At 33.4% G+C, this 26,000-nt stretch overlaps 1 protein-coding gene across 1 annotated transcript in view; it reads right to left on the reverse strand.

The window, feature by feature from the left end:
* Positions 1-26,000, reverse strand: part of dpy (dumpy) — a 673,297-nt gene that overhangs the window by 41,945 nt on the left and 605,352 nt on the right. The window contains exons 193-202 of the mRNA XM_069827690.1: positions 23,286-23,600; positions 22,098-22,376; positions 20,730-20,924; positions 16,906-17,259; positions 14,619-14,831; positions 11,925-12,116; positions 10,149-10,343; positions 8,389-8,760; positions 4,171-4,389; positions 1,556-1,747 (exon numbers count right to left, since the gene is read on the reverse strand). Of these exons, the coding sequence (XP_069683791.1) occupies positions 1,556-1,747; positions 4,171-4,389; positions 8,389-8,760; positions 10,149-10,343; positions 11,925-12,116; positions 14,619-14,831; positions 16,906-17,259; positions 20,730-20,924; positions 22,098-22,376; positions 23,286-23,600 (2,526 nt within the window). The remainder of the gene's footprint in view (positions 1-1,555; positions 1,748-4,170; positions 4,390-8,388; positions 8,761-10,148; positions 10,344-11,924; positions 12,117-14,618; positions 14,832-16,905; positions 17,260-20,729; positions 20,925-22,097; positions 22,377-23,285; positions 23,601-26,000) is intronic.

The raw sequence follows: 26,000 nt of genomic DNA on the forward strand, positions 1-26,000 counted from the left end.
TTAATACATTATATATTCTGGGTCCAAAATTTCTGCTGTGTTTTAATCCAGCAGTTGTGTGGCATTTGGGGGTGTTTAGAAAGAAACTGAAGTTTTGTCTCGTACGGTATTCATGAGGATCAAATTTAAATTTATTGTGATTTTTATGGAAGTAAACCAATAATGTTTGTTTATAAATTTGTTCTAGATTTGATACACCAAATTCCTAAAAAATTAATTTCGTTGGGTAATCAAAAGGTTTATATAGACAAATTTTGATAACTCTTTTTTGGAGCAAATTTAAAGGATGGAGAGTCGAATATAAATACAGTGTCAAGATAACTTGAATGCAGCCTTCTCTAAAATAGATGGCAGGGAGGAAGTATTAATCACAACATATTACTGTAAGTTCGGTATCGTCCTTGATTACATATATAACAGAATGGTCAGCTCCATGTTAAAAACGGTAACATGTGAAAGAGAATAACCACCAGGATAGCCACCGTTGATTGAGAATGACCACTAGATGTAAGTACAGTTGCTCCATGCAATACAAATTAAAGTGACTTCTTATGCAGTAGCTAGATGGCAGCATAGTGAAATTGATAAAAATGATTGCCGTCAAAGCCTATAAGGCTGAGCAATGTGTTATATATGTGATCTGGGGTATCGTGAAGCTTGAGTCTAACCTTCTCCAAAATCAATGGCTTGGAGCAGATATGCTCAGTATAATGTGAGCTTGATAACAGTACGATCATGTTCACTTACTACTAGTGTCAAGTGAGTATGTATAGTTGGAACAAAACATTTTAAATATAATAGTTTCATGAACTGTTAGTTGTGAAAATGTGTCGAAGAAAATTTCATAGAAAATATTTAAATTTCACAGTACCAATTAAACCCATAGTTTATAAATTCGTGACAAACTTTTGTGAAACATAGTCAGTGTTCAATGAAAGAAAACAAAAAGGAAGGATAACTTGACTGAACAGAAAATAGACGAGATAGATGCTTAATTAGAAGCTTGTTAGAAAACGTCAATGTACAGATAATATCTCACTTTAAATATCTAATCACGAAGCAAGAATTACACTGTGTTATAGAAAGCATATTTACAGAACACGAGATATGTATCGAAGAAGGAGTTGTCACTCTGAGATTCTGCTATAAGGTAAGGTTAGTTAAGTTAGGATTTGTGTGTATTTTTTCCACTGAAAAACTGTGAAAAACTAGCAACAGTTACTGGGCGATGGTCCATTGATACAAAACAATGTAAACTTACGAAATTTCATAGACGTTTCGATATTACCTGAGGTTACTGTGTAGTTGAATGAGAAAGTTTCACATTGAAATAGTCTGTCTACAGATTTTACAATACTCTTATCTTAGGTAAAGTTTCATTTGTAAAATTTATAATTACCTTTAAATATGCGTTATATTGAACTGCATTAGAACTTTAATAATTATTATTTGTACTGAATTAACGCAGCCATGATCTTAACTAGAGTACCTATTTTAATTGATTCAAATTATTAGTCTCAATATTAGTATACATATAATTAAAGATACTACTTACTTCTAGAGCATTCAACATGGGGATTGCCTTCATATCCTGGCGGACATGAACAAATAGCACGATGACCTTGAGAATTGCATAGGGCATTCACTCCACACAAGTCCACATGACATGCTTCTGCACATCGACTTCTTACGCATTTGTCTGAATCACTGCAGTCCCCATCCATTGTGCATTGCGGTTTCACTGGTACTAGAAGTGAAGAAGTTACAATAAATATAATTAGTACAATCATATTAACACTAAAATTATGTCACAAATAAATCTTTAGTGTTCGTATTATTGCATGCTTTCTTAGGGTTACTAGACATCCGTATTTGTTAGGACATGTTCGTATTTTTATGAAAAAGTCACAATCATCTGATTTTCAATAAATGAATTTCAAAACATAATTCAGAACTTCGAAAAAATCTAGTCTTTTGTCCATATATTTTATTCAGAGATTGAACTTACTTAAAAGGTACCTTAAAATTTTAGGAACTCTTTTAACAAGCTAGCAATTTAGACTGAACTTCCAGAGATAAAACAACAATGATTTTCAAATTGTGGGTTAGGTACTTTTGACTCTTTGCCACTCGATTAACACTTTTAGTGCCAGAGGTGACATCAGCCACAATTTCAATTTTTTTCACCTTACATCTGAAAATCAGCATGAGTGAAATTGTGAACATAAAATTATTCTTCTGAGTGTACTGAAGGCACCGGAATTTTTTCTGTCAGCAAATACACCGTGATTACAAAATAAGTAGACAACTTCAACATGTTATATTATCATGACCATTGAAGATCTAGAAATTCTATCTGTAGAATTTTTTTAGCAACAACGAAAGTCTTTATTGATGTATATCGATTGCATCACGTCATAGTTCCAGTAAGTTGTGTGCTTCAATAATTATCCGAAATGAATTCTGTCGACATTCCATATCAATGGAAAGGTAAACAAACATAACATTCAAATATGAGGACTGAAAGTAGCAAAATCCTAAGGCAACAATGGAGTATGTGCGGAATTCCTCAAAGGTAAATGTGTTTTGCACTATGTCCTGCATAAAGGTGTATCGTCTCTTCTTTTTTCAATAGAAAATAAAATTGTTAAAGGAGCTTCTTATCTCGACACGGTAATTAATAGGTTGATGACTCAACTGCTTGAAGTCAGTAAAAACTTCATTTTGCAACATTATGGGGAACCACCCCACTGCCACTGGGAAATTCGAGATCATCTCGATAGAATTCTTCCACAATGCTGAATTGATTGTGCAACAGTTGAAGACAAATCACTCATACTTTGTGACTTTTTTATGGGAGTGTGTGAAAGACCGGGTGTTCATTCCTCTCTTCCTACTCACCTAGATGTCATAAAAAATCGCATCAGAGCAGCTGTTGAAAGTGTTGATCAAGGTATGTTACTACGGTATGCATTTGGCAAGAACTCAACTAATGCCTTGGTATATGCCATGTATCGCAGGATGTACACATTGAAAGTTGCTGTTAAAAGAAACTTGAAGATTATATTTACAAAACTAAGTAAGATGATTTTCGATGCCTTAAAGGTTCTGACTCGGTTACTTGTTGAAGTTGTCTATTTTCTACTCACTCTGTATATGGTGATTTATGAATTATTTTATATAAAAAATAGCTTGGTACTTTTCATGAATGCTACATAATATGTACAGTGCTGGCACTAAAAGATATTATACTATAATATTGATCTAGATTCATTTTCCGGGCTGAGAGGCCGTGGTCTATTGGTTGGTTTTATACCAGACCAATAGACCATGGCCTCTCAGCCCGGAAAATGAATCTAGATCTATAGACTCCGGCCGTGAAAGCCTACACTGCAAGATACTATAATATTATTGGTTTTGTGTTATATATATTTTTAATATATATATTGTACAGATAATTATTTAGTATAAACCTACATAAAATCACAAGTGATCATTTTAACATAAAAAAAAAACATATGATACAGAACCTCCACAAATTTTTTTTTGTGTCCTACTTTTGTAACCATTTCTTCAATTTGTCCTGTTTTTCATTCATGGGTTACATGAACCCAATAAGCTTCCCAAACAAATTAAATATAAACAAAAGGCAAGAAGATACTGGGAGACTGGGAAGAATTTGAATTGCTCAAGTTGGAACTGGTTAGAGTAATGTAATCCACATTCATAAATGATACATAATCGTAAAACCATACAACAATGTACGGTTTTCCTTGTTTCATTGTCCTTTAACAGCAGCATTCATGACAAGACAATAAAAAAAATACGGAGAAAATAAAATTAGACTATATGTTATTAGGAAAATATTCATTTTTAAGGTAAAAAATATTCTCATTCTAAAGTTAGGATGCATTTTAATTCTGAAACTCTCTTTTAGACACTGAAACTAGTTGTTAATGCAGTGCAGAGACATACAGAATAAATTCTTCTCATCGGAAGTAATTTCTAATTTACTATAAATTTGTTTAAGAGACCTTTCTAATTTACTATGAATTGGTTTAAAAGACCATAACTTGTTTTCAGTCATCTGATGATTCGTTTATGTTCTAGTTTGTTCTAAGAAAATGGGTAAATGTTCTTCAAAATTGTATGCAATAAACATGAACTTACAAATTGGCACACAACGTCCATTACTGTCGGCGATGGTATCAGGAGGGCACAGGCACATGACAGTGCGAAGTGGCAGTGTGTCCAGGATGCGACACTCTTGATCCAGTGAGCACACATTCGCCACTGCACATGGATTTTGGCAATGGGTATTAATACAAGCTAGTTGTGATGAACAGTCTGCATCAACCTTACACTCTGGCTGTGGTGGTATTCTTGGGCCTGAAATAATTAAGAAATACAAAATTATACTATATGAACATTTGAAACTATGGTGTGAAAATATCTTGTTTCTGTATACTTAGCATAAAATATTAAGTAATATAAAACATTGGTTGACTTTCATGTCCAAAACGATTTCATTTTATTCTTATGTATTATACAATCTTCATTTATAATATAACAACTGGTTTTAAAGATATTAGTAAGAAACTTATAGATATATTATGCTATACAATAACTAAGAGCAACAGGGTATTTTATTGGAATTTTTACTTTCTCATTAAATGAAGTGTAAAGATTAATCTATGATGTTGCAAAATGTTGATGTACGTTTTCAGCATTCCTCATATCGAAAAGAAGTTTTGAACATGGCATCTGTCTATCTGTGTACTGTATGGCAATTTTCTCCTAAACTATTTGGTGGTTTTTGTTTAAATTCAATATCTACAATCATCTATATTAAAATCATCAGTACCACAGTTCTGCAGTATATATTGACTACATTCCAACTCTGGCTACTAGCAACAGGCATCTATAATGAACACCGATCAATATACCCCTCATTTCTCATGAAAAAAAGAACTGAAAAGACTATGGTGGACTATAGTGAACCGTATGTTGTCAACAAACAACTGAATACATTAAGAAGATTAAGTATCTACAAGGAAATTTTTGTGGGAACAGAGCAGATAAAACACAATAATTTTAGTAAACAAGAATGTGTACATTTGGAAACAACAGATAATAACGATTTATTCCACACTAAATGTGACTATGGTGCGTGTAGTAGCGTCGCAACACTCTAAAGGTCCACCACTGTGGAGTTAACGATTAGAATGCCTGACCATAAAATAAGCAGGTCCGGGTTCAAATCTTGATTGGAACAAGTTACCTGGCTGAGATTTTTTCGGGGTTTTCCCTTAACCCATTAAGAACAAATGCTGGGTAATTTTCGTTGTTGGACACTCGACTCATTTCACTAGCATTATCATCTTCATCTCATTCAGAAGCTAGATAACCTTAACAGTTGATAAAACGTCGTAAAATAACCAATTGAAAAAAAAAAAAGCATTGCAAAGTCAGAAGGCTGCAAGTCCAATTCCTGATGGGTTCATGGATTTTGTTCATTGACCTAGGCCTAATCTTCCAGGCCACATTGTAACCTTGGGATTTACTCAGCCTCTAACAGAAATTAGTATCAGAGGTATTTCCTTGGGAGTAGAGGCAGCGGGAATGTAGGACTGACATCCCTACTGCCATTAATGTTGATTGTACTGGTGGGAGCCCTAACCTCCCACTACACTGTGGGCCTTCATGGCCTATAATGAGGTTGACTGATGAAATGTAACAATAAAAAAAAAGGTGGGAGTTTCACAAGGAGACAATAATACATTCATCGATATAAGTAAAGCTTTGGACTCAGTGACAAGAATAGTGTATGGAAGATACTTGAAGAAATGGGTATATATGAGGGAATGATCCAAAGAATTAAAAACATTTACTGCACAATGGACGTATTAATTATTGTGTTAGGATTGAGGATAAGTAATCCAACTGGTTTGAAACAAAGGGGGGAATGAGGCAAGGAAGTACTTTGTCACCACTACCATTTAATTTGGTTATGGGTAAAGTAGTAAAAAGAGTGAAAAACAGAGACACTCAAAGATCAATAGAAATAATGGTCTAAGCAGACGATACTAATTTGGGAAGAAAATGAAAGAGCTTTAAAAACCTCTTCACACAATTGGTATGAAGAGCTGCTAAAACATGAGTTACAAATTAATTAATATTGAGAAGACAGTGGTTATGAGAATTGTAAAACAGAGTGTTTTAAATGTGGAAATGGCTGATGAAATAATTTACTTAAGAGGTAAAATTACACAGAATGGAAGTATATGAGAAGAGGTTACGGTACCAGGCAGATGGAATGCGGTAAAGCAAATTTTTCGGAGCAGTAAGAAATGTTCATTGAAACTGGGAAATACTACAGAAAAACAAGTTAATGATCTACAAATATTATTATATTCCTATTGTAGTGCAGAAACATAGACACTAATAAAATCAGATGCAGGCCTAAGCATGCTTTAAGAGGGACAGAGTATTGTGGAAAAAACTAAAAGGGATAGTTTAAAATGAGACTATTAGAGATGGACTAGGATTAACTTTATTACAAAGCACAATTGAAAATTGAAGATGTTTATGTATAATTAGAAAGTGTGTGCCATTTCTTCTCAACCGAATAATAACACGTATTTCCCATGTTCATTCTGCGTTTAATTTCCTCCCAAGTGTCATTTATATTTGTTACTGTTGCTCTAAGATATTTGAATTTTTCCACCTCTTCAAAGGATAAATTTCCAGTTATTATATTTCCATTCCGTACAATATTCTGGTCACGAGACATAATCATATACCGGTACTTTGTCTTTTCGGCATTTACTGTCTCTTTACTTGCTTCAAGTAAAATTCCCATGTTTACCCTAACAGCTTGTGGATTTTCTCCCAACATAATCACGCCATCTGCATAAACAAGGAGCTTATGTAACCCGTTCAATTTCAAATCCTCTCTGTTATCCTGGACTTTTCTAATGGTGTATTCTAGAGCAAAGTTAAAAAGTAAAAGTGATAGTGCATCTCCTTGCTTTAGCCTGCAGTGAATTGGAAAAGCATCTGGCAGAAATTGGCCCATACGGATTCTGCTGTACGTATGTTTCACTGAGACACATTTTGTATTTACTGGAACATATTCATAAGAAAGCAATTATAGCAAATTGATATATTTATGAGTATTACAGGAAAATGTGTAGAAGTTATTTGTATTTATTTAAAATAATGAAAATGTTTTTATACTTGTACTTATGTTCCTAGTTATTGTTTCTTTTAAATTTCCTTTTGTTTTTCATTTGTTGAATATATCTATATTAGATACACAGCCTTTAAGGTTAAAATGTAGACAAAACTCATTATGATCATGCTACATATTACGTTGGTTGCGGTTTTCGAAAGACACATTCACGTAAATCCCTGAACCAAGAGTTGGTACAAATAAGAATAAATGGTTAAAGATATTTATGATGTATATGGAGAAATGAAGGGCACTTTATAGACTATATTATTTTTACCAATTAATAATTCATTTGGATTTTAGAGTGATCTTCATATATCTTTTGGGTTCATAATCATGGTTGATGTTTCATATTTGTTAAATAAATTTACACAGCAAACCATTAATTAATAAACAATAAGTAACGAAATATCTATTATAATTAAATTTGTTCCTAAACCACGCAACTATTTTTTTAACTAACTTAGGATACTGACATGTTGCCATTTGCGCCTCTGCCTACTTTTTGGCGACTGTCTGAAGAATCCTATTCTGAAGTTGAGGCACCCATTAGGTCGGATTCTGTTTGCCCCTTATGATAGGATGACATGAGTATGGAAGTAAGCAGGATTGATGAAGATGAAAGTCATAATGACGGCAAAATGAACCCACGATCCGACTCCAAAAGTTACCCAGCATTTGCTCTTAATGGGTTGAGGGAGAACTCCAGAAAAAACCACAATCAGGCAATTTGTTTCAAACAGGATTCGATCCAGGCCCGCTAGTTTCACTACTCCAAAGAGGTGGACAAAAGTGAATTAATATACATATTGTAATATTGAGGTTTAAATAAATTTGCATATAGCTAAGTTTATCACCCAAATAATTTTGTTTAATTGATAATTGCAATGTATTTCTGTAGAAAATAAACTTTTCTAACTCATTATTGCTATTCATTTATTATTTATCTTCATGTTATGTGAAAATTGCCTATTTTTATCTTCTAATATTAAACAGTGATTTTAACAATTAAATTTCTTTTTTTCTATTCAAATCTTCTGACAGCAAATTTAGTTCCTACAGGTGTTAACAATATCAACTTCGATACCTAACTCATGAATTATCATTCTTTCCCTTCTTCAGTTTTTTCACAAACAGCTAATTGATACACTTACCAGTACATTCAATGTATGCATTTCCAGTTGTCCCTGGTGGGCAGATACATTTCGGTTGGTGATCTCTACCGATGCAAACAGCAGTTTCAGCACATGTGTCACTCTCGCATACAGGTCGACACACTCTGTTGAGCCGGTCACATGCTTCATCATCTGCGCAATCTTCATTATATTGACACACCACAGATATACAGGACAGCAGTGGGTTTCCTTGTGTACCAGCTGGACATACACACTGTGCTCGATGTGACTGAACATGGCATTCTGCACCTTTACCACACTGACTTCCAGTTCCAAATTTGCAGGGATTCAGACAGTTACCATTAATGCAGGCTTTGTCATAGACACAGTCTGAATCTGCCTTACACTCGGCTGCAATGAAGAATGAAAACTTTCAATTACTCAGTGGTATAATAGAACTTTATAAATTTTCTACTAGTAAGCATCAATTATTGTCATTCTAATATGAAATGCAGACATTACATTGCACGAAAAATTGCAGAAATGGTAAAATATTCCAATAATGATTGGTTACTGCTTATTGTTTTCCTACTACACTTAGGCACACACATGTACTTACATATAATGCACCTAATGAACAGTTTATAGGAGAATTCATTTATGACATTTTCTGTGCAGGTCATGTGGAGCAACTTTTGCTCCCTATTTTGTTTGTAATTTCATTACAACCTTATTCTATAGTCTTAATTTAATGCCTTGGTGTTCTTATTTCTACAATCTACTTGTCTGCCTTTCAATGTGTGCTTCGTTCTCGAAATATTATATTGCAGTAAGTCACTTACGTTACAAAATAATATAAGTTCTATATTATGCTTCATAATAACGTTTTGAAATAAATTATTAGTAGTGTTTGCTTCTAATATCTCATTTAGTAGTGTTATTGAAATTGAATTGTAAATATAATAGTAATAACAGGGCTTTGAAACTTGTCATCTATGGTGGTCTGGTGGTTACCATAGTGGCTGTTGGAGCCAAATTCAAGGTTTCAAAGAGCTAAGAGCAATGAATTTTAAAGTCAGTAAAATTCTTAAAATGGGTTCCTCCAGGAGGGAAGTAAAGCTATGGGTCCCATGTTGTAGATTTACAACGTAAAAGAACTCTATCCCTGACAGAGAGCTCCAGGTAAAATTCATCGGTCATTTCTCATCCAAGTTGAATTTTTATGTTTAATAATCTCTGCAGTTGAAAGAAATATTAAATAAAATATTACTGTACTATTGTAGGCCTAGTATTTTGAATAATTTAATAATACACCATGTTAAATACAATGAATAGTGATTTGTATTGTTGTTACTGCAAGCAGCAGTAGCAGTGACAGCAGCAGTGGTGGTGGTGATGTGATGTGGTGTGTGTGTGTATGTGTGTATTTAACATATTGCTTACAGTACTGTACTTAATCTTACTCCGTGACTCTTACAACTCATGAAAAGCATTTATTTACACATTGTTGATTATTTACATAAATATTTTTTAAGTTACAACCAAAATTATGAAATCACTGCTGAAGGAAGCAATAATTTAAATTTACATCATAAACAGACAATCACGTTCTCTATGTGCAAGATTTAGAAACGTTCGACTGTGATTGCTCTCATTCTTGTAATTGTCTTAATTGACTCCTGAGAATTTCATGATAATTATTGTTGTAGTTGTATTTGACTATTATAACATTTGCTAGGAAGCAATATTTATCTGAATGTACATGAAATTTTGAGTAAAAATATCTGAGTTCAACTTACGTCTGTAGCACTGGACTTGTGGATTACCACCCCAACCATCTGGACAGTTGCACACTGGACGATGCTGTACAGTATGGCATTCTGCTCCAGAACCACACGGATTTGCTACAGTACATGGATCTTGACAATGTTCACTGATGCACGACTTGTCTCCAGGACATTCAGAATCAGAAGTGCACTCAGGCTTTTGCAGAACTGTTGGAGAGATGTAACACTTAAATAATTAAATCTATCTGACGACTGACACACAAAATTAACTCTATGGTCAAAACAATTTGACTGATATGATATACCGTATCACAGATTATTAGATGCATTTATATAATTCAACACTAATGGGCTGCAAGATGAGATGGCTTCATTGCTGAATAATAGCCGAGTTCTGAAAACTAATCAACAATTAGGAATTTTCATCTCTGTTAGGAATATTTATATTACACTCAAAACTACATTATTGGCCACATACAAGAACAATGAATTCGTTGCGAGACAGTTCATGAAGGGCCAATGCCTACTAGCCGATTGCTAACCTCACGTCCATATGCCTCAGCAGAGGTGAATGATCATCCAACCAGTATAGGGGTAATGTGTGTGGTTAGCACGATGATCCCCCCAGTCGTTATAACTGGCTCGCGAAACTTCATTTCACTCCTCAGTAGTTCGCCAAATTCATCATAATACTGGCTAGGCACCATTCCCATACACTGACCGAAATTTCATGAGAAAATTTCTTCTCTTAAGAAGATTCGAACTGGCCAGTTCAAAGCATGATGCCTTAGACCACATAGCTATGGTGCGAGGATACTGACAAATACTGAATTTTATTAAACTGAACTATCCTGAATGTAATATAATGTTGTTGTTGTTGTTTTCTAATGACAGGCGTTTGACAATAAAGACATTTGACCTCTTGCACTCCAATATTTTTCAAAGATACTGACATGGTCAGTCAATGAAGCACAGATTTTGAGGTGTTCCGAATCCATTTCTTGATTAGAGTTGCACAATGAGCAGTTAGGGGAGTGATATATTCCAATTCTATGCAGGTGCTTGGTCAAACAGTCATGGCCTATTGCCAATCTAAATACAGCTACAGACGATTTGCGTGGTAAATCGGGAATTAACTGTAGATTAAGATGCCGAGAGTTCCATTTTTTCCCTTGAGATTGTGTTATCAAATTTTGTTTGTTGAAGTCTATGTAGTAATTTATCTAAGTATATAATGTAATCTAACCAAAATTAACATACAAAGTCTAATCTTTATTGTAATGATAAACAACTATCTAAATGTTTTGAATAAAAGTCGTAACGAATTCAGGTAACCTGAATATTATAACAAGTTCTCCAGATCTGAATACTGTGCTGGAGCCTACACTCTCGTGGAATTAACAATGATGAAGGACTGACTTTTACTCACATACGGATATTGAATTAAAATATTTATTATTTAAATATTAGTGATGATTATTAATGGAGAAAAATTCGCTCCAGTGCCGGGGATCGAACCCAGGTCCTCAGTTCTACATATCAAGTGCTCCAACAACTGAGCTACGCCGAGGTTGAATTACAGCACCAGATCGAATCTTTCTCCTTTTCACTCTGTGGCCTTACTCCATGTTTGACATAATTTTCTTCATTAAAAACCAATAGTAACCATAACAGATAATCCTGTAGGACCAAAAATTAATCTTTACATAGATTAGCGATGGTATGAAAATGTCATCTTGTTTCACATTTCAATTTAGAAATATGACGTGTTGATATGTATATACATACCTTGATAACAATTGACGAGAGGATTTCCAGTGAGTCCATTTGGACACTGACACACTGCTCTGTGGTTCGTGGCATGGCATTCTGCATTTGATGCACAAGGATTGGATACTGTACAGGGATTGACACACTGTCTGTTGAGGCAAGTGTCACTCTGAGGACAATCATCGTTACTCTTGCATCCTGGTTCTTCAGCTGTAGCATTAAAAACAAGAAAATAGGAACAAATATCTATAAAATCTGCTAACACAACATCCTATGTTACGTAAATACCAGTATGTATATCAATTCTAATGAACTTTGATATGAATTCCTTGCCTGAGGTATAATTTATAAGCTACCTTATCTGAATACGTCTTTATGTAACAAGATGATGCATATTCAAATAACATGTATGTATCCAATGCCTACCCACTTCACTTTACGTGATTCAGGTTCTGCATATAGCGGATAGATGGCATTATCAAAAGGAAAACTGTTAAAACAAAGTCACTAAATACTTAAAAAAAAATTATACACATGAAATGACAATCTTAAATAGCTCAATTAATTTTATGTTTGTAATCTGTGTGACTGCAAATAGATACTAACTAAACCTCAGATAATTTTAAATTGTTAATTTTATTCTACAATTTGGAATTTCTCGTAAGAGATCTTTCCTTCTTAATTTTACATGCAGGATTGAATCAGTCATAGTTAAAAGGCACTAAGTAATTTCTTTCAGTATTATGATAATCGAAGAATACTGTTCCACTAGCTTAATTTTAAAGTTACGTTTCTGATGAGTTAATATACTGCTTACCATGATAATACTAGCTAGAAAGTATATTGATTTGTTTCAACCTTTGTTAAATCCAGAAGAAAATTAAGAAGTCCATCAAAATGTCCATTACGTCAAGAATTAAGTCTCATTTAACAATGACTGATTTTATTGTAAAATTCAGTACTTTTCAACAGATCTTTCATTTGGATTCCTAACATTATTGTGGGTTTCTTCAGTTTAAAGTGAATAATAATTACAATATTTATATTACTAAAATTAAACTTTAAGCAAGATGAAGCACGTTTCAATAAAATTATAAAATACACAATCATGCAAAGTTATAAAAGATGTTGACAAGTAAGGAAGTACAGAATCCTAAGTCCATCTCCTGTAAGATGTGTTGACATGTACGTATAATAGTTCATAACAAAAATTATACCACTATGAATGTAGTAGGTGGTGTGTTGCTGTTTCAATTTCAAGTGTACACATTACAAGTACATAGACATAAGAATATCGAAATAATTAATTACTTATAAATTATTAATATAATAACAACTCTATTTGTGTTAGTAATGCAAATCAAGACAAAAGGGAAACATTGTTAGTGATGTTATTGCATTCTACTCTTCTAACACCATTCTGATGACCTGTAAAATACATAATAAATGTTAGTATTTCAAATATGTTAAATTGAGATGCATGCTTAAAATTCTGCTTTTGAACTAGTCTGGAAGTGTTACTTTTCTAACTTGGACATACATGCTGTTAATGTAACATTGAAACAATATTCTGTTAAGACAAAATAATTTTAAATGAACAATAAGTTACAAAGCTCATAAAATAAAAAAAATTGCAATTAGTTGTAGAAATAATTTAAAAGAAAACGATTCTTTAATCTATAGAAACTTACGTAATCATATGAAATGTTATTCAGATTTCACATGTGAAAGAAAACAATGAACAGTTTACTACATAAAGTTTATAACTAATTTTAGGGAAATCAATCAGTGAAGGAAGTGAAACGGTATGCACTGGTATGGAACACCGCCACTGGTTTCTATGGCCAGAAAACATACCGTTAGTGAAAAATGACATACTGTCACTGAAAAAATGTGATCGTAAAAATTTGTTTATACATTTCTTCACAGCAAAGAGTACTATCTGTTTGCTTCGTAAATCTAAACCATAGCCTTTTGGAACTGTATTCAGTGTGTATTTAAACACACTTATTTGATAAGCTCAACCCCTGGAATGCTTACAACGGTAGTATTTCAAGTATAGAAGGCTGTGGTCTGTAGCTTGTGGTGGCCGTTGTTGCCAATTTAGTGATTGTGTCATTTTTTATTGGATTTTTTATTAATAATTAAGTAAGGCACTTTGAAGCTTTAACAGTATTTTAAATTATAAATCTCGAAGGATATTGTAAAATGATCTAGTAAATGACTGAAGTAACTTGAAATTATTTTATTAAGAAATTTAATGTGTTGCGTAAGCTTCAAAGATTCAAGTTACTGACTGTACGAAACAATTTACTGTATGCATCATTTATGTTGCAAGGGAGACATCATTTATGTTGTAAGGGAGAGGTATGCCTTTTTTTAAATCGAGGTATGCCAGAGGAAAATTTTGGGGTTGCATACCGCCTCTGGTTTTTTTCCCACTTCCCTCACTGAAATCAATAAAGTTCTCACCTTAGCGTAAGTACTTTTACTTCATATATTTTTTATGTTTAGAAATACCTGATTAGTTTCCTTTCATTGTACAACTAACTAATCATACCTACCCTTATTTTTAAAATTAATTACAGGCTAGATAATAAAAAAAAATTAAGTTATGCTACAATTAGTAGAATGTCGTCTTGACATAATAAAGCTAAAGTGGTTGCATTCATATGCATACTTTGTATAGATATAGCATAATAGCAAACATACCTGGTTTGCACTCAACATCAGCATCTCCCACAAAGCCAGGTAGGCAACTGCAGGACATTGTTCTAAGTGGTAGTGTGTCAACTACAATACAAGCAGCATTTGCAGCACATGGCTTTGTTTCCACACACGGATTACGGCATGTTCCACTGAAGCAAGCTAGTTTGCTGGCACAATCCGCATCTACTGTACACTGTGGTCTTTCAATAATGGGAGCTGAAGAAAAGAATATCTGATTAAACTCCATACTTTTTGTAAATTTATATTTTTATGCTTATGTGCTCTCTGCAGAGAAGAGGATTCAACTACGAACTAGCAGCACATACTAAACTGCAAAGCTGTCAAAATTTCAAAGAAAAGTGTTAATACATCGTTTACTGGCATATTAGAAAACAAATGAAGAAAATCTAGGGTGACCAGATTCACATCGGTAGAAAAGAGGACATAAAGCTTCAAAAAGGAGGACATTGTTCGAAAAAAGAGGACAAAAATTATGTACTTAAATTTAGGTTTAGGCCTATATTATACTATAAATTATGTCAATATCTATTTTCTTACAAAATATTTACAGTACAGATTTAGGCTTATATCATACCGTACTTAAAAGTATTTTAATATTACAAAATAATTAGGTATGATAAAAGTTAATAATATTGATTTTACAGTTGGCTACATATGAAAGTCAAGGGAACTATATACTTATTAAAGAGGACAGAAAATATCTATTTAGATTTAGGCTTAGACTTATATTATACTTAAAATTATGTCAATATCTACTTTATTACAGCATTCTTATGATAAAACTTAATAATATAACAATATACAATGATTTTACAGTTAGCTACATATGAAAGTCAAGGGAACTATAATTATTATCAAAATACACAAAAAGACTGCACAAAATGTCAATTTAATATTACTTTGTAAGCAAAGAGAGTTATAATCCTTGGCAGAGAGTATATTCCGTCGATGCTGCTGCCACCTACACGCAAATTACTTGAAAAAGCCGTCAAATCAGATAATTTCAAAATATCAGGCATATATACAAGTTACGAAAAGGAGGACATTTTTGTTTTTATTTTAAATCCGCCTGGACCCCGGACAAAGGCTTAAAAGGAGGACATGTCTGGACGAAAGAGAGCGTCTGGTCACCCTAAGAAAATCTAATGTTCTGAGCATTTGATTAATTAATACTCTTATGTTTACAAGACCGTACAACCACAGTCTAGTATATACAGTCATGAAGCTCAATACGTAGTAAATATGCATCCGTAGATAGTTGCTAAACACTAGGATCGCTACTATCGCCTTATCACAGACAATGCGAAATAGTACCTGCACAGTCTATTGTTTCTAGTATCCTCATAAACTCAAGCTTCGTGACTGTATATACTAGACTGTGGTGCAACTCCTCACGCCTCCATTTTTCAAACTATGATCGACAGACCACTAGTGACCCTCGAGATAATATAGTATGATGGGCTGCAATGTAAAAGTATTATTTAAGAAACATTTTAAAATAGCCTACTAATGTATTTGAGTAATAAAAATCTTTTATTTAGAATGTGTACAGAACCAGGATCCACAAGGTGATTACCACTGATGTAGAACAAACATTGACAAGCTTAAGTCAACTTGATGTGAGTGTTCTCTTTTTTAGTCCGAAATTGTGTAACACTACCTGCTACTTTGAGTAAGTCCTCGAGCTACTGTAGGCTTAAAAAAGCACGTTTGTACTTTTGTTATATAGTTATAAATTCCTGAAAACCTACGAAATATCGTGTTCTATTTAATGTGAAATATCGGTATATTTATTACAAAAATGAAAAATTAGCTTTAAACTGGCACATGTAAATAAAAGAAATGATCTTATTGTTGATTTTATAGATAACTTTAATGCTAATTCATGTGCAAAATTGTGATAGATAATAACACGGAAACATTGATATGCATAATTTTATATAATGTATTCTAATATTAAACAATTACTTACTGTAATTTGTTATGAAATCTGGTAAATTCCTTTTATCCTGATTCTGTAATAGTATCAGTACCAGTACCGGTACTACTTAAATAATTTGCAGACACAGAGTTCACTGTTTTAAACAAGTTCATGTTTATAATGTAGGCCTATATTTTTTAATAAAATGAATTAATGGAAAGACTTATAAAGGCTAATTTAGAAGATTGTATAACACCAATTCAACAGATTTTGTGGATTTGTTAACATTTAAAAAATAGTTCTTACTTTTAATACGACTGAAAAATACTGCGTTAAACAAGTGCTTACCTATAGTGCAGCCGACATGAGGATTTCCAATGTATCCAGGTGGACACTGACATGCTGGACGGTGGTTGGTCACAGTGCACAGAGCTCCAGGCGCACAATTGCAAGGGTTCTCACAGCGTTCATTTCGACAGGCGAGATTATAAGGGCATTCGTCATCACTGGTGCATTCAGGTTTTGTGCATTGGACAAAAGGATCTCCACGGTAATTGTCTGGACAGTAGCAACGGGCCCGATGATTGCCATCAGCTCTACACACTGCATTCACTCCACACTGTGTGTAAGAGCATGGGTCTTCACATTGACGGTTCACGCAGGCCTGAGTTGGTGGACATTCTGAGTCAGATCGACATCCAACTGAAATAAGCATCAAATGTTAATGTTAGTCAATTAATTAAAAAATTATAATCAAACCTACAATAAATAGGTAAAAACCGTAATACTTTGATACATTGCATAGCAGTGTGTGTGATTAAAAAAACATACAAGACAAATTAACATCGAAGAAAATGTAATTTTTACGAAATGTTAGAGGTTATTCAAGATACTTACTTACTTACTGGCTTTTAAGGAACCTGGAGGTTCATTGCCGCCCTCACATAAGCCCGCCATTGGTCCCTATCCTGAGAAAAATTAATCCATTCTCTATCATCATATCCCACCTCCCTCAAATCCATTTTAATATTATCTTCCCATCTATGTCTCTGCCTCCCTACAGGTCTTTTTCCCTCCGGCCTACCAACTAACACTCTATATGCATTTCTGGATTCGCCCATATGTGCTACATGCCCTGCCCATCTCAAACGTCTGGATTTAATGTTCCTAATTATGTCAGGTGAAGAATACAATGCGTGCAGTTCTGTGTTGTGTAACTTTCTCCATTCTCCTGTAACTTCATCCCTCTTAGCCCCAAATATTTTCCTAAGAATCTTATTCTCAAACATCCGTAGTCTCTGTTCCTCTCTCAAAGTGAGAGTCCAAGTTTCACAACCATACAGGACAACCGGTAATATAACTGTTTTATAAATTCTAACTTTCAGATTTTTCGACAGCAGACTGGATGATAAAAGTTTCTCAACCGAATAATAACAGGCATTTCTCATATTTATTCTGTGTTTAATTTCCTCCCGAGTATCATTTATATTTGTTACTGTTGTTCCCAAATATTTGAACTTCACCTCTTCAAAAGATAAATTTCCAATTTTTATATTTCCATTTCGTACAATATTCTGGTCACGAGACATAATCATATACTTTGTCTTTTCGGGATTTACTTCCAAACCTATCAGTTATTCAAGATAATGACTAAATAAATCAGTGTATTTGTAAAAAAAAAAAAAAAATCTTAGTTTTCACATTATAGAACAGAGCATTTTCAAAGAATGAGGAATGATAGAATATGAAAAGAAATGTGAAAATATAAATCAAATAAACATAACGAAAAGTTGAGGTTAGAAAAGGCTGTTAGCTTAATCCCAAATATAAATTATGTTCTGTTAGAAGAAAATTTTCGCTCCAGTATTGGAGATCGAACCCAGGTCTTCTGCTCTTTGCACTGAATGCTCTTATCAACTGAGCTACATTGGGGACCGTCCACAGTATCGCCTCGAACTCTCCTTTGTTCCTCTTTGGTCTTGCTCCATGTTTTTATGCCATTATATTATAGTACGCCTTTAGATATCACTACACAGGAGCACATTTATATATAAATGACTTTACGTACTGTTTAGCAATTTACGCTGCTGTATGACTAAATATTTTATTAGTTATATGATATTTATATTAGTACAGATTTTATCTGCTATATCATGTTATTTTAGGAGAAAATTTTTGCTCTGGCACTGGGGATTGCACCCAGATCTTCAAATCTAAAAAATGAAAACAGGAATTGCTGAATTAATCACGAAATTACGTAATTTGTGGTTCAAAGAGTGAGATAATGAATGGTGAATTCAGGGAAGTCTTAACAGCATTATAGGGCTCCAGGCAAAGCAATGCACTGGACCCTGCCTAGACAAATGCTCACAGGAGTAAAAATGTAAATTATTTATAAAAGAAACTTATGTTTATTAGTACCTCAAACAAAATCAATGTTTTGACATTAAAAAAAAAAACATGATGCACAGCAAAAATTAATCAATACAAAGATTTCGACAATACAACATGAACCTTGAACTTGAAAACAAAAATTTCAACATAAAGATGGTACTCGACTGGTAAATCATACTGACTGAAATAACGCAGGTGCATATTATGAAATTACCATGACTTATTTATTATTGATCAAGTGTTCAACATGAACATTTGTGAAATTTCTTTGCAAGAATGCCTTCATAATTGGCTGAAGTCAATATTCTTCAGGATGTCAGACATGTCAACTCTCTGCTACAAGACGTAATTTTTCTCCTTCTACCGAGTTAGCACGAGATTTGAATGTTGAGGTAGGTGATTGGAAAATTAGTGTTAAATTCTGGTTTGTGCATAGATTAGCACGGGACCCTTGTGCTCGTGGGACCCCTGGGCAACTCTCCACTGTGCTCATGTATTAAAGACAACACTGAGTGAATGAATAAATGAAGAAACAAACGAAATAATGGTTTACTGAACTCATTATATTTTCTTGTGTCTTTTTTTATATTCCCAGTTAGATAGATGAGCCATGAAAAAAGAAAGAGAGTTGTCGAAATAGAACCTCAACATTGGTGCTTGTGTTAAAGTAGAGTAAAGAACATATAATTTATTTTACTACAAATATAATGTATAAATGGGATAAATAAGATTAGTATTAGCTAGTTAAAGCAAGTACGTAGTTTCGGTAATTCTAGCAAATATGATGATGAAGATATTAACTACGGTATATAACAGAATGGTTCAAATCTTGACATATGCTGATGATGATGTACTGATTAGTAGATCTGTGCAAGAATTACAGTCGAGCTTTACCCAACTACAACAAGAAAGTATCAAAATGGGTTTGAGAAGGAACACTAGTAAAACTAAATATATGATTGCTACATGAGAGGAAGGTAGATGGATACTGGTACACTGTAATAACATAACAATTGGAAAGAACAATTTTGAAAGAGTACAGAGCTTTAAATATCTCGGGAGTGTGATAACTGATAATAATACGGTATTGACAGAGGTTAAAGAGTGATTACAGGCGGGAAACAGATGCTATTGGGTCTTACTTCCTTTATTACGATCTAGAGATCTCTCAAGAAATGGGAAAAAGAAAATATATATAACAATAATCAGGCCGGTGGTTACATACCCCTCTGAAACTTGGTCTTTTCTAATAAATGAGGAAAGGAAAATTGCGACATGGGGAAGAAAAATTAGAACTAACAAGGAACTTTATGAGATATATGGTGAACCGCATATAATGGGAGTAATTAGAAGTGCAAGGTTGAGATGGGCCGGCCATGTTGAAAGAAGTGAAGAGGGATCATTACTGAAAAAGATTTATAGAGGGAAGCCGGATGGTAGAAGATGTGAAGATGTGTTGAGAGACCTAGGAAGAAATGGACTGAAGGCGTTAAAGAAGATATAAAGCAGATAGGTATAAGGGCATGGAGGAGAAGATCTCAGGACAGAAGAGAATGGGCTTCTATTGCTAAGCAGGCTCTGTTCCTTCAAGGAACGTAATCGCCATGGAGTAAGTAAGTAGTAAGATATTAACTATACAAGGTAATTGGCTCTCCTCTATTCAGATTTTTGGTATTGTTAAGTAAACAACAAAGTAAATTTATAGCTTTACTGAGCTCATAAAAAAATCACTCTATTAGTGCTTAAACTTTAACCAGGGAAGCAATTATGGTACTTACTTTCATAACACTGGCCTTGAGCACTTCCTGTGAAGCCATCTTTGCAGACACACAGAGGCCGATGAAGCTGCACATGGCACAGAGAGTTTACGCCACATGTATTTGGAAATTCAACACATGGATTGCGACAAGCCTGGTTGATGCATGCCTTGTCATTTGTACATTCTGAGTTGTCTGTGCATTCGGGTTTAGGAGCTAAAAACAACCACATACATTTATCTTTAATCCTGGAAGCAGATAAATACTACAACTTCTAATAAAGTTTAAGAAGGACGATAGCAATATAGCAATACAACAATTATTTATTTTTATTTAATTATATTATTAGGAAAATATCCTAAACAAGGACTTCAAAATAGTACTAGTAGTAGCCTAATAATAATAATAATAATAATAATAATAATAATAATAATAATAATATTATTATTATTTATTATTATTATTATTATTATTACTATTTTTTTTTTTCATTTTCTCCTTGGTGATCGATATGAAATTTAGTCTGTAGTAATTCTATTTAAATCTGTTATTTCATAAAATTCTCTCTATATTTTGAAATTCTCTCAATTATTATTTCTGTTTATCACAGTTATAACTCCTTTCTAATATGTTCAGTATCAACTGGTTTTTATAGTGCAAACTTTAACCACTCTTAAACATTTATTTAGGCAAACTGTATTTTGCATACACATTTCTCCAACACAATTATGGTACCAGTATTTAATTCTCATACTACTTCATACCAAATATTTATGTATTATTTACCAATCTGTTGCCATGCTCAAATAATGCCAAAATGAATTTCTGTAATCTTCTAATTGTTGTTTGTCTTCCTTTTAAGATTTATTTCTAAATTGTATTTATCATTTCCTATATTAATTACCTTAATTCTTTGTACCAGTTATTTAACAACGCTGTATTAACTACAAGATCTAGACAACAGCCCATGCGGGATTCGAACCCATGCCCAAGCACAATCTTGGAGCAAAACTACTGCTCGCTAACACACAGACATTATTATTATTATTATTATTATTATTATTATTATTATTATTATTATATTATTATTATTATTATTATTATTATTATTATTATTATTATTAAACAAAATTCTGTGTTTTTAATTACTTTTCTCACTAAGAATGACGACATTATTTTTTAAAAAAGCCTTAAAATGTTTCTTAAAATATAAGTAACCCTTGACTGAACCTTACAATCTGTGTGTGTGTCTATATATATATATATATATATCTGTGTGTGTGTGTATTAACCATATAAAATATGTTTCTTAAAATTTATAATATTGATTGGTACCGGTATAACTTCATTTAAGAAAGGTTAATGTACAATACAATCTAGGATACTTACGCAGCTCTACAGGCTTAAGTTGGCAGGAAACACGAGGTGAACCAACATATTCTTCAGGGCACGAACATATTGGATTGTGGTTTACTACTTGACAGAGAGCATTTACACCACAAGCATCTACACAAGGATCTTGACACTTCTGCGCAAAGCAGGCTTTGTCTCGTGGGCAGTCCTGGTTGATGATACACTCAGGATATTGACAGGCAGCCGCTCCATTTACAACTCTGCATTGACCATTAACATTGCAAGGAGATGGGTTGCATGGGTCCACTGGTGGTGCTATAAAATAAATCGAAAAACAGTGAGGCAATGTTAACTTCAGGAGTAAAATTTATGTGAAAAGTAGTGAAAGTACATAGGCATATTTGTTGATAAAGATGTTATCTTTGTAACCTATACATATGGCTTTAATATTATATGATAATATCTGTAATTTACTTAATAGAACTTTTATTACTTGAAGATATATTTTTTTTAGTACTGGTATGTATGATGCCATGTTATGGAAATACTACAACTACTATAATGTAGCGGTTATAGCTGCCGCGTGTTTGATTAATGAGTAACAATATTATTATTAGCCATTAAACATTCTAATACATCTTGTTTATTGAATAAAGTTACATAGCAAGGAATTGCAGCAAGCAAACAATTGAAAAGAACAGGATAGCTAGCAAAATGAACTGTCCTGTGTCTTCCAGGTTAACCAAGCATTTGGAAATGGTTTCCCACGTGAAATGGAATAAGTTATATAAAACTCTTTCACAATTTAAAGTAAAAGCTCAATACCATAAAATCTTAAGATACAAATTCATTAAATAAAATACCAGTAGTTGAATCATGATATAGAGAATTTGTTTTAATATGACTACAGTTTATGAAAGATGTTTATACTTTCACATGTTTGTACTGAAATATATATTATACAGTATAAACAAAAATGTTATCCTTTCTTTATATTGGTTGAAAATACTTGCATGACATGCACAAAAATGACGGATATATAAAATACATTAAAAGCTACGTGTCTACTTTTTTATGTGTAAAATTAATTGTCATCAAATAATCAGAACAGAGATGTGCACGCGACTGTTCATTTATTCACGAAAGTAATAAATGTTATGTAATATAAAGGTAGAAACACGTATTTAACTGTAATCATAATAGATGTTATAAATGTAAACCTACGTGGCTGTTCCTTGCATTCCACAAATGGATCTCCAATTGTAGGTGGTGGACAGCTGCATATAGGACTGTGATTTATAACTTGACAATGTGCCCCATAGCCACATACTCCTGGGCACGGATCAATACACTTGGTGTTCACACACGCCTTGTCTCGCGGGCAATCTGAGCTAATGACACACTCTGGACGACAGCCACTACCACTTGGATTGCCGTGGAATCCAGGCAAGCACTCACAAAGTGCAGTACCGTCTGATGCTCGGCACTGGGTATTGGCACCACAGGGTGAAGGATTACATGGATTCACCTGTGGTTGTTCTGAAAATAATAAATGCTTATATGTATACTGGAACCTATATATATATATATATATATATATATATATATATATATATATATATATAGGAAATAAAAAATGTAACATTATGATTAGACCTGGAGTTTTAGGATAACAGCCTATTTTGTTCCAAAAGCATTAATTTAAAATTTTTAAAACATGTACAGTAACTTACATGTTTCATGCAAAATTATGAAAGTTGGTAGAGTTTACACTAAAATGCCTATTTGAGTCTTAAGTTCCTATTTCATGGTTTTAGTGCCTATTTCCACATATTTAAAAAAAATCAGTTTAAAAATGTTTAATAGTATAACAGAAGACGCAAACTCAACAATGCACACTACTTCATGGTATCAAATTAACAACAATCAATATTTTAAATTATAAGCAACTTTTTCAAAACTTCTCAATTAGTGATGAGATAAACTGCTCTTTTGTAATCACTGTTCGACCTGTGATTGCTCATTTATGATCACAATGATCTTAGCCAGTGAAACAGTGATAAAAAGTGATTGAACTGAGAACTTGTTCGAGGTGAACACTGAACAGTTCATTCTTCTGCGTCTCACTGTGATGTTTCAATGTAGTCGATATTTCGCACATGGTAGGAAAGGGCGAGAAAATGTTGAGGTTAAGTGTTTGTACTTCACAGAAGTCAAGTGTAAGCACAATAGCTACTGAGACGTAAATATATGCGTTTCATCATTTAAAAAACAGATTAAAGCTTTGAAAGTCAGTATTTATTTATTTGATTTATTTATTCATTCATTTAATCTAATGCTGTAGACAAACTGAACCTTTGTCGTCTGGTTACCCAATATAATGATTGTCCATTTGATCTTGTCCAGTACCGTATTTCTGAAGTTAAATATTACATAGAAAAAAACGGAAAATTATCATCATCATCATCATCATCATCATCATATTCCAGGCACGAAATTAGGCCATTGTTGCCCTGTTTCGGTTCCAGCTATACAGGATCCAATAGACGTTTCTGTGGACGTCCAGGTCGTCGTCGTCCTTGAAGGTGGTATTTTAGCATTTCTTGGGGTGTCGGCCAGCTTCCATACGAGAAATGTGTTCAAGCCATCTGTTTCTGTATTCTGTAATTTTTTATTCTAATGGTTGCATGTTGAGTTCCTGCAGTATATCCTTGTGGTCCAGAAGTGTGTATCCTGCAGTTTGTCGCAGATATTTCTTTTCAGCTGCTCTTAATCTGCTGATATCTTTTTGTTTCAGAACCCAAATTTCGCTTCCATAGAGGAGAGTTGGTAATGCAAGGGTTTTATATAGCTTTATTCTGGAATGTTTCTGTACTAAACTTGGTTTTAGGGTATGGTTTAGCAGTCCTAATATTTGTAAAAATTTGTTTTTACGTAATTCATACATCACTCAGAAGATGAATGAAACATTATTTTTTAAATCATTGTTATATTTGGTAAAATTTTGTTATTATTGTAATTTTACTAGTTGAAGAGTGTAGCCAATTAATAACGTCACTGCTTAAAATAATGGAATCAATTAACCAATGTAAAATCCTACCAGATTTTCGGCTGTCAGTTGACAATAGTATATTTTTCGACTTTAAGAAATTGAAATCTGTCAGGACCAGCCTGAACTCTACTGAGTTGGCTACACTGAATGTATTGTTAAAATTGGGCACTCACAGTTCGCGGGCGTAGTTTTTTCCCAATGTTATAGGTAGCATAAGCACAGCAGCGCAGCGCACGCAGTGAGAAAAGAACATGAACTGTCTCAGTTGGTGAGCAGTTTAGCCCTCGAGACGACTTCGTCGCGCTGGGTCTATCGTAATAGCGGTCTGATTCAAATGCTTATTTTGTCTAGACTAGATAAAGTGACTGTTATTTCTGAATTAGATAAAGTGATTGTTTGTTCTGTGTTTTAAAGTGAAGCATATTCTTTTCTGTGAATTAGTGTTTATAGTTTCTGAGTTTTTACATAAGTATTTTCCTTCTTTCTTAATTCTTTCTCTTATAGAACTTGAGTTTGTGCGATAGCTATGCAAGATCCTAGATCTACTAGCTTGGACACTTGTGAAATAAATGATAATCTCAACACATTATGTGACATAGCATTAATAAACTGCGATTCAGAAAATATGGAGATTAGTAATCAGCCTAATACTAATAATGATAATTTTGTTTTGAACCCATCTATTCTTTCCAATGACTCAACAATCAAACAAATGAAAATCAGAAAATCAACAGATGAATACACACCAGCTAAGAAAACATTAAAAACAAAGGCTGCTAAACAAATAGCAACATCAATGAAGAATGCTAAACCTATCCAAACTCATAACAAATTTCAAATACTAACTACTGCCACGCCCACAGACTGTTATAATACCATCAGTAACA

This window comes from Periplaneta americana, chromosome 1, assembly GCF_040183065.1.
Source record: "Periplaneta americana isolate PAMFEO1 chromosome 1, P.americana_PAMFEO1_priV1, whole genome shotgun sequence".
NCBI lineage: Eukaryota > Metazoa > Arthropoda > Insecta > Blattodea > Blattidae > Periplaneta > Periplaneta americana.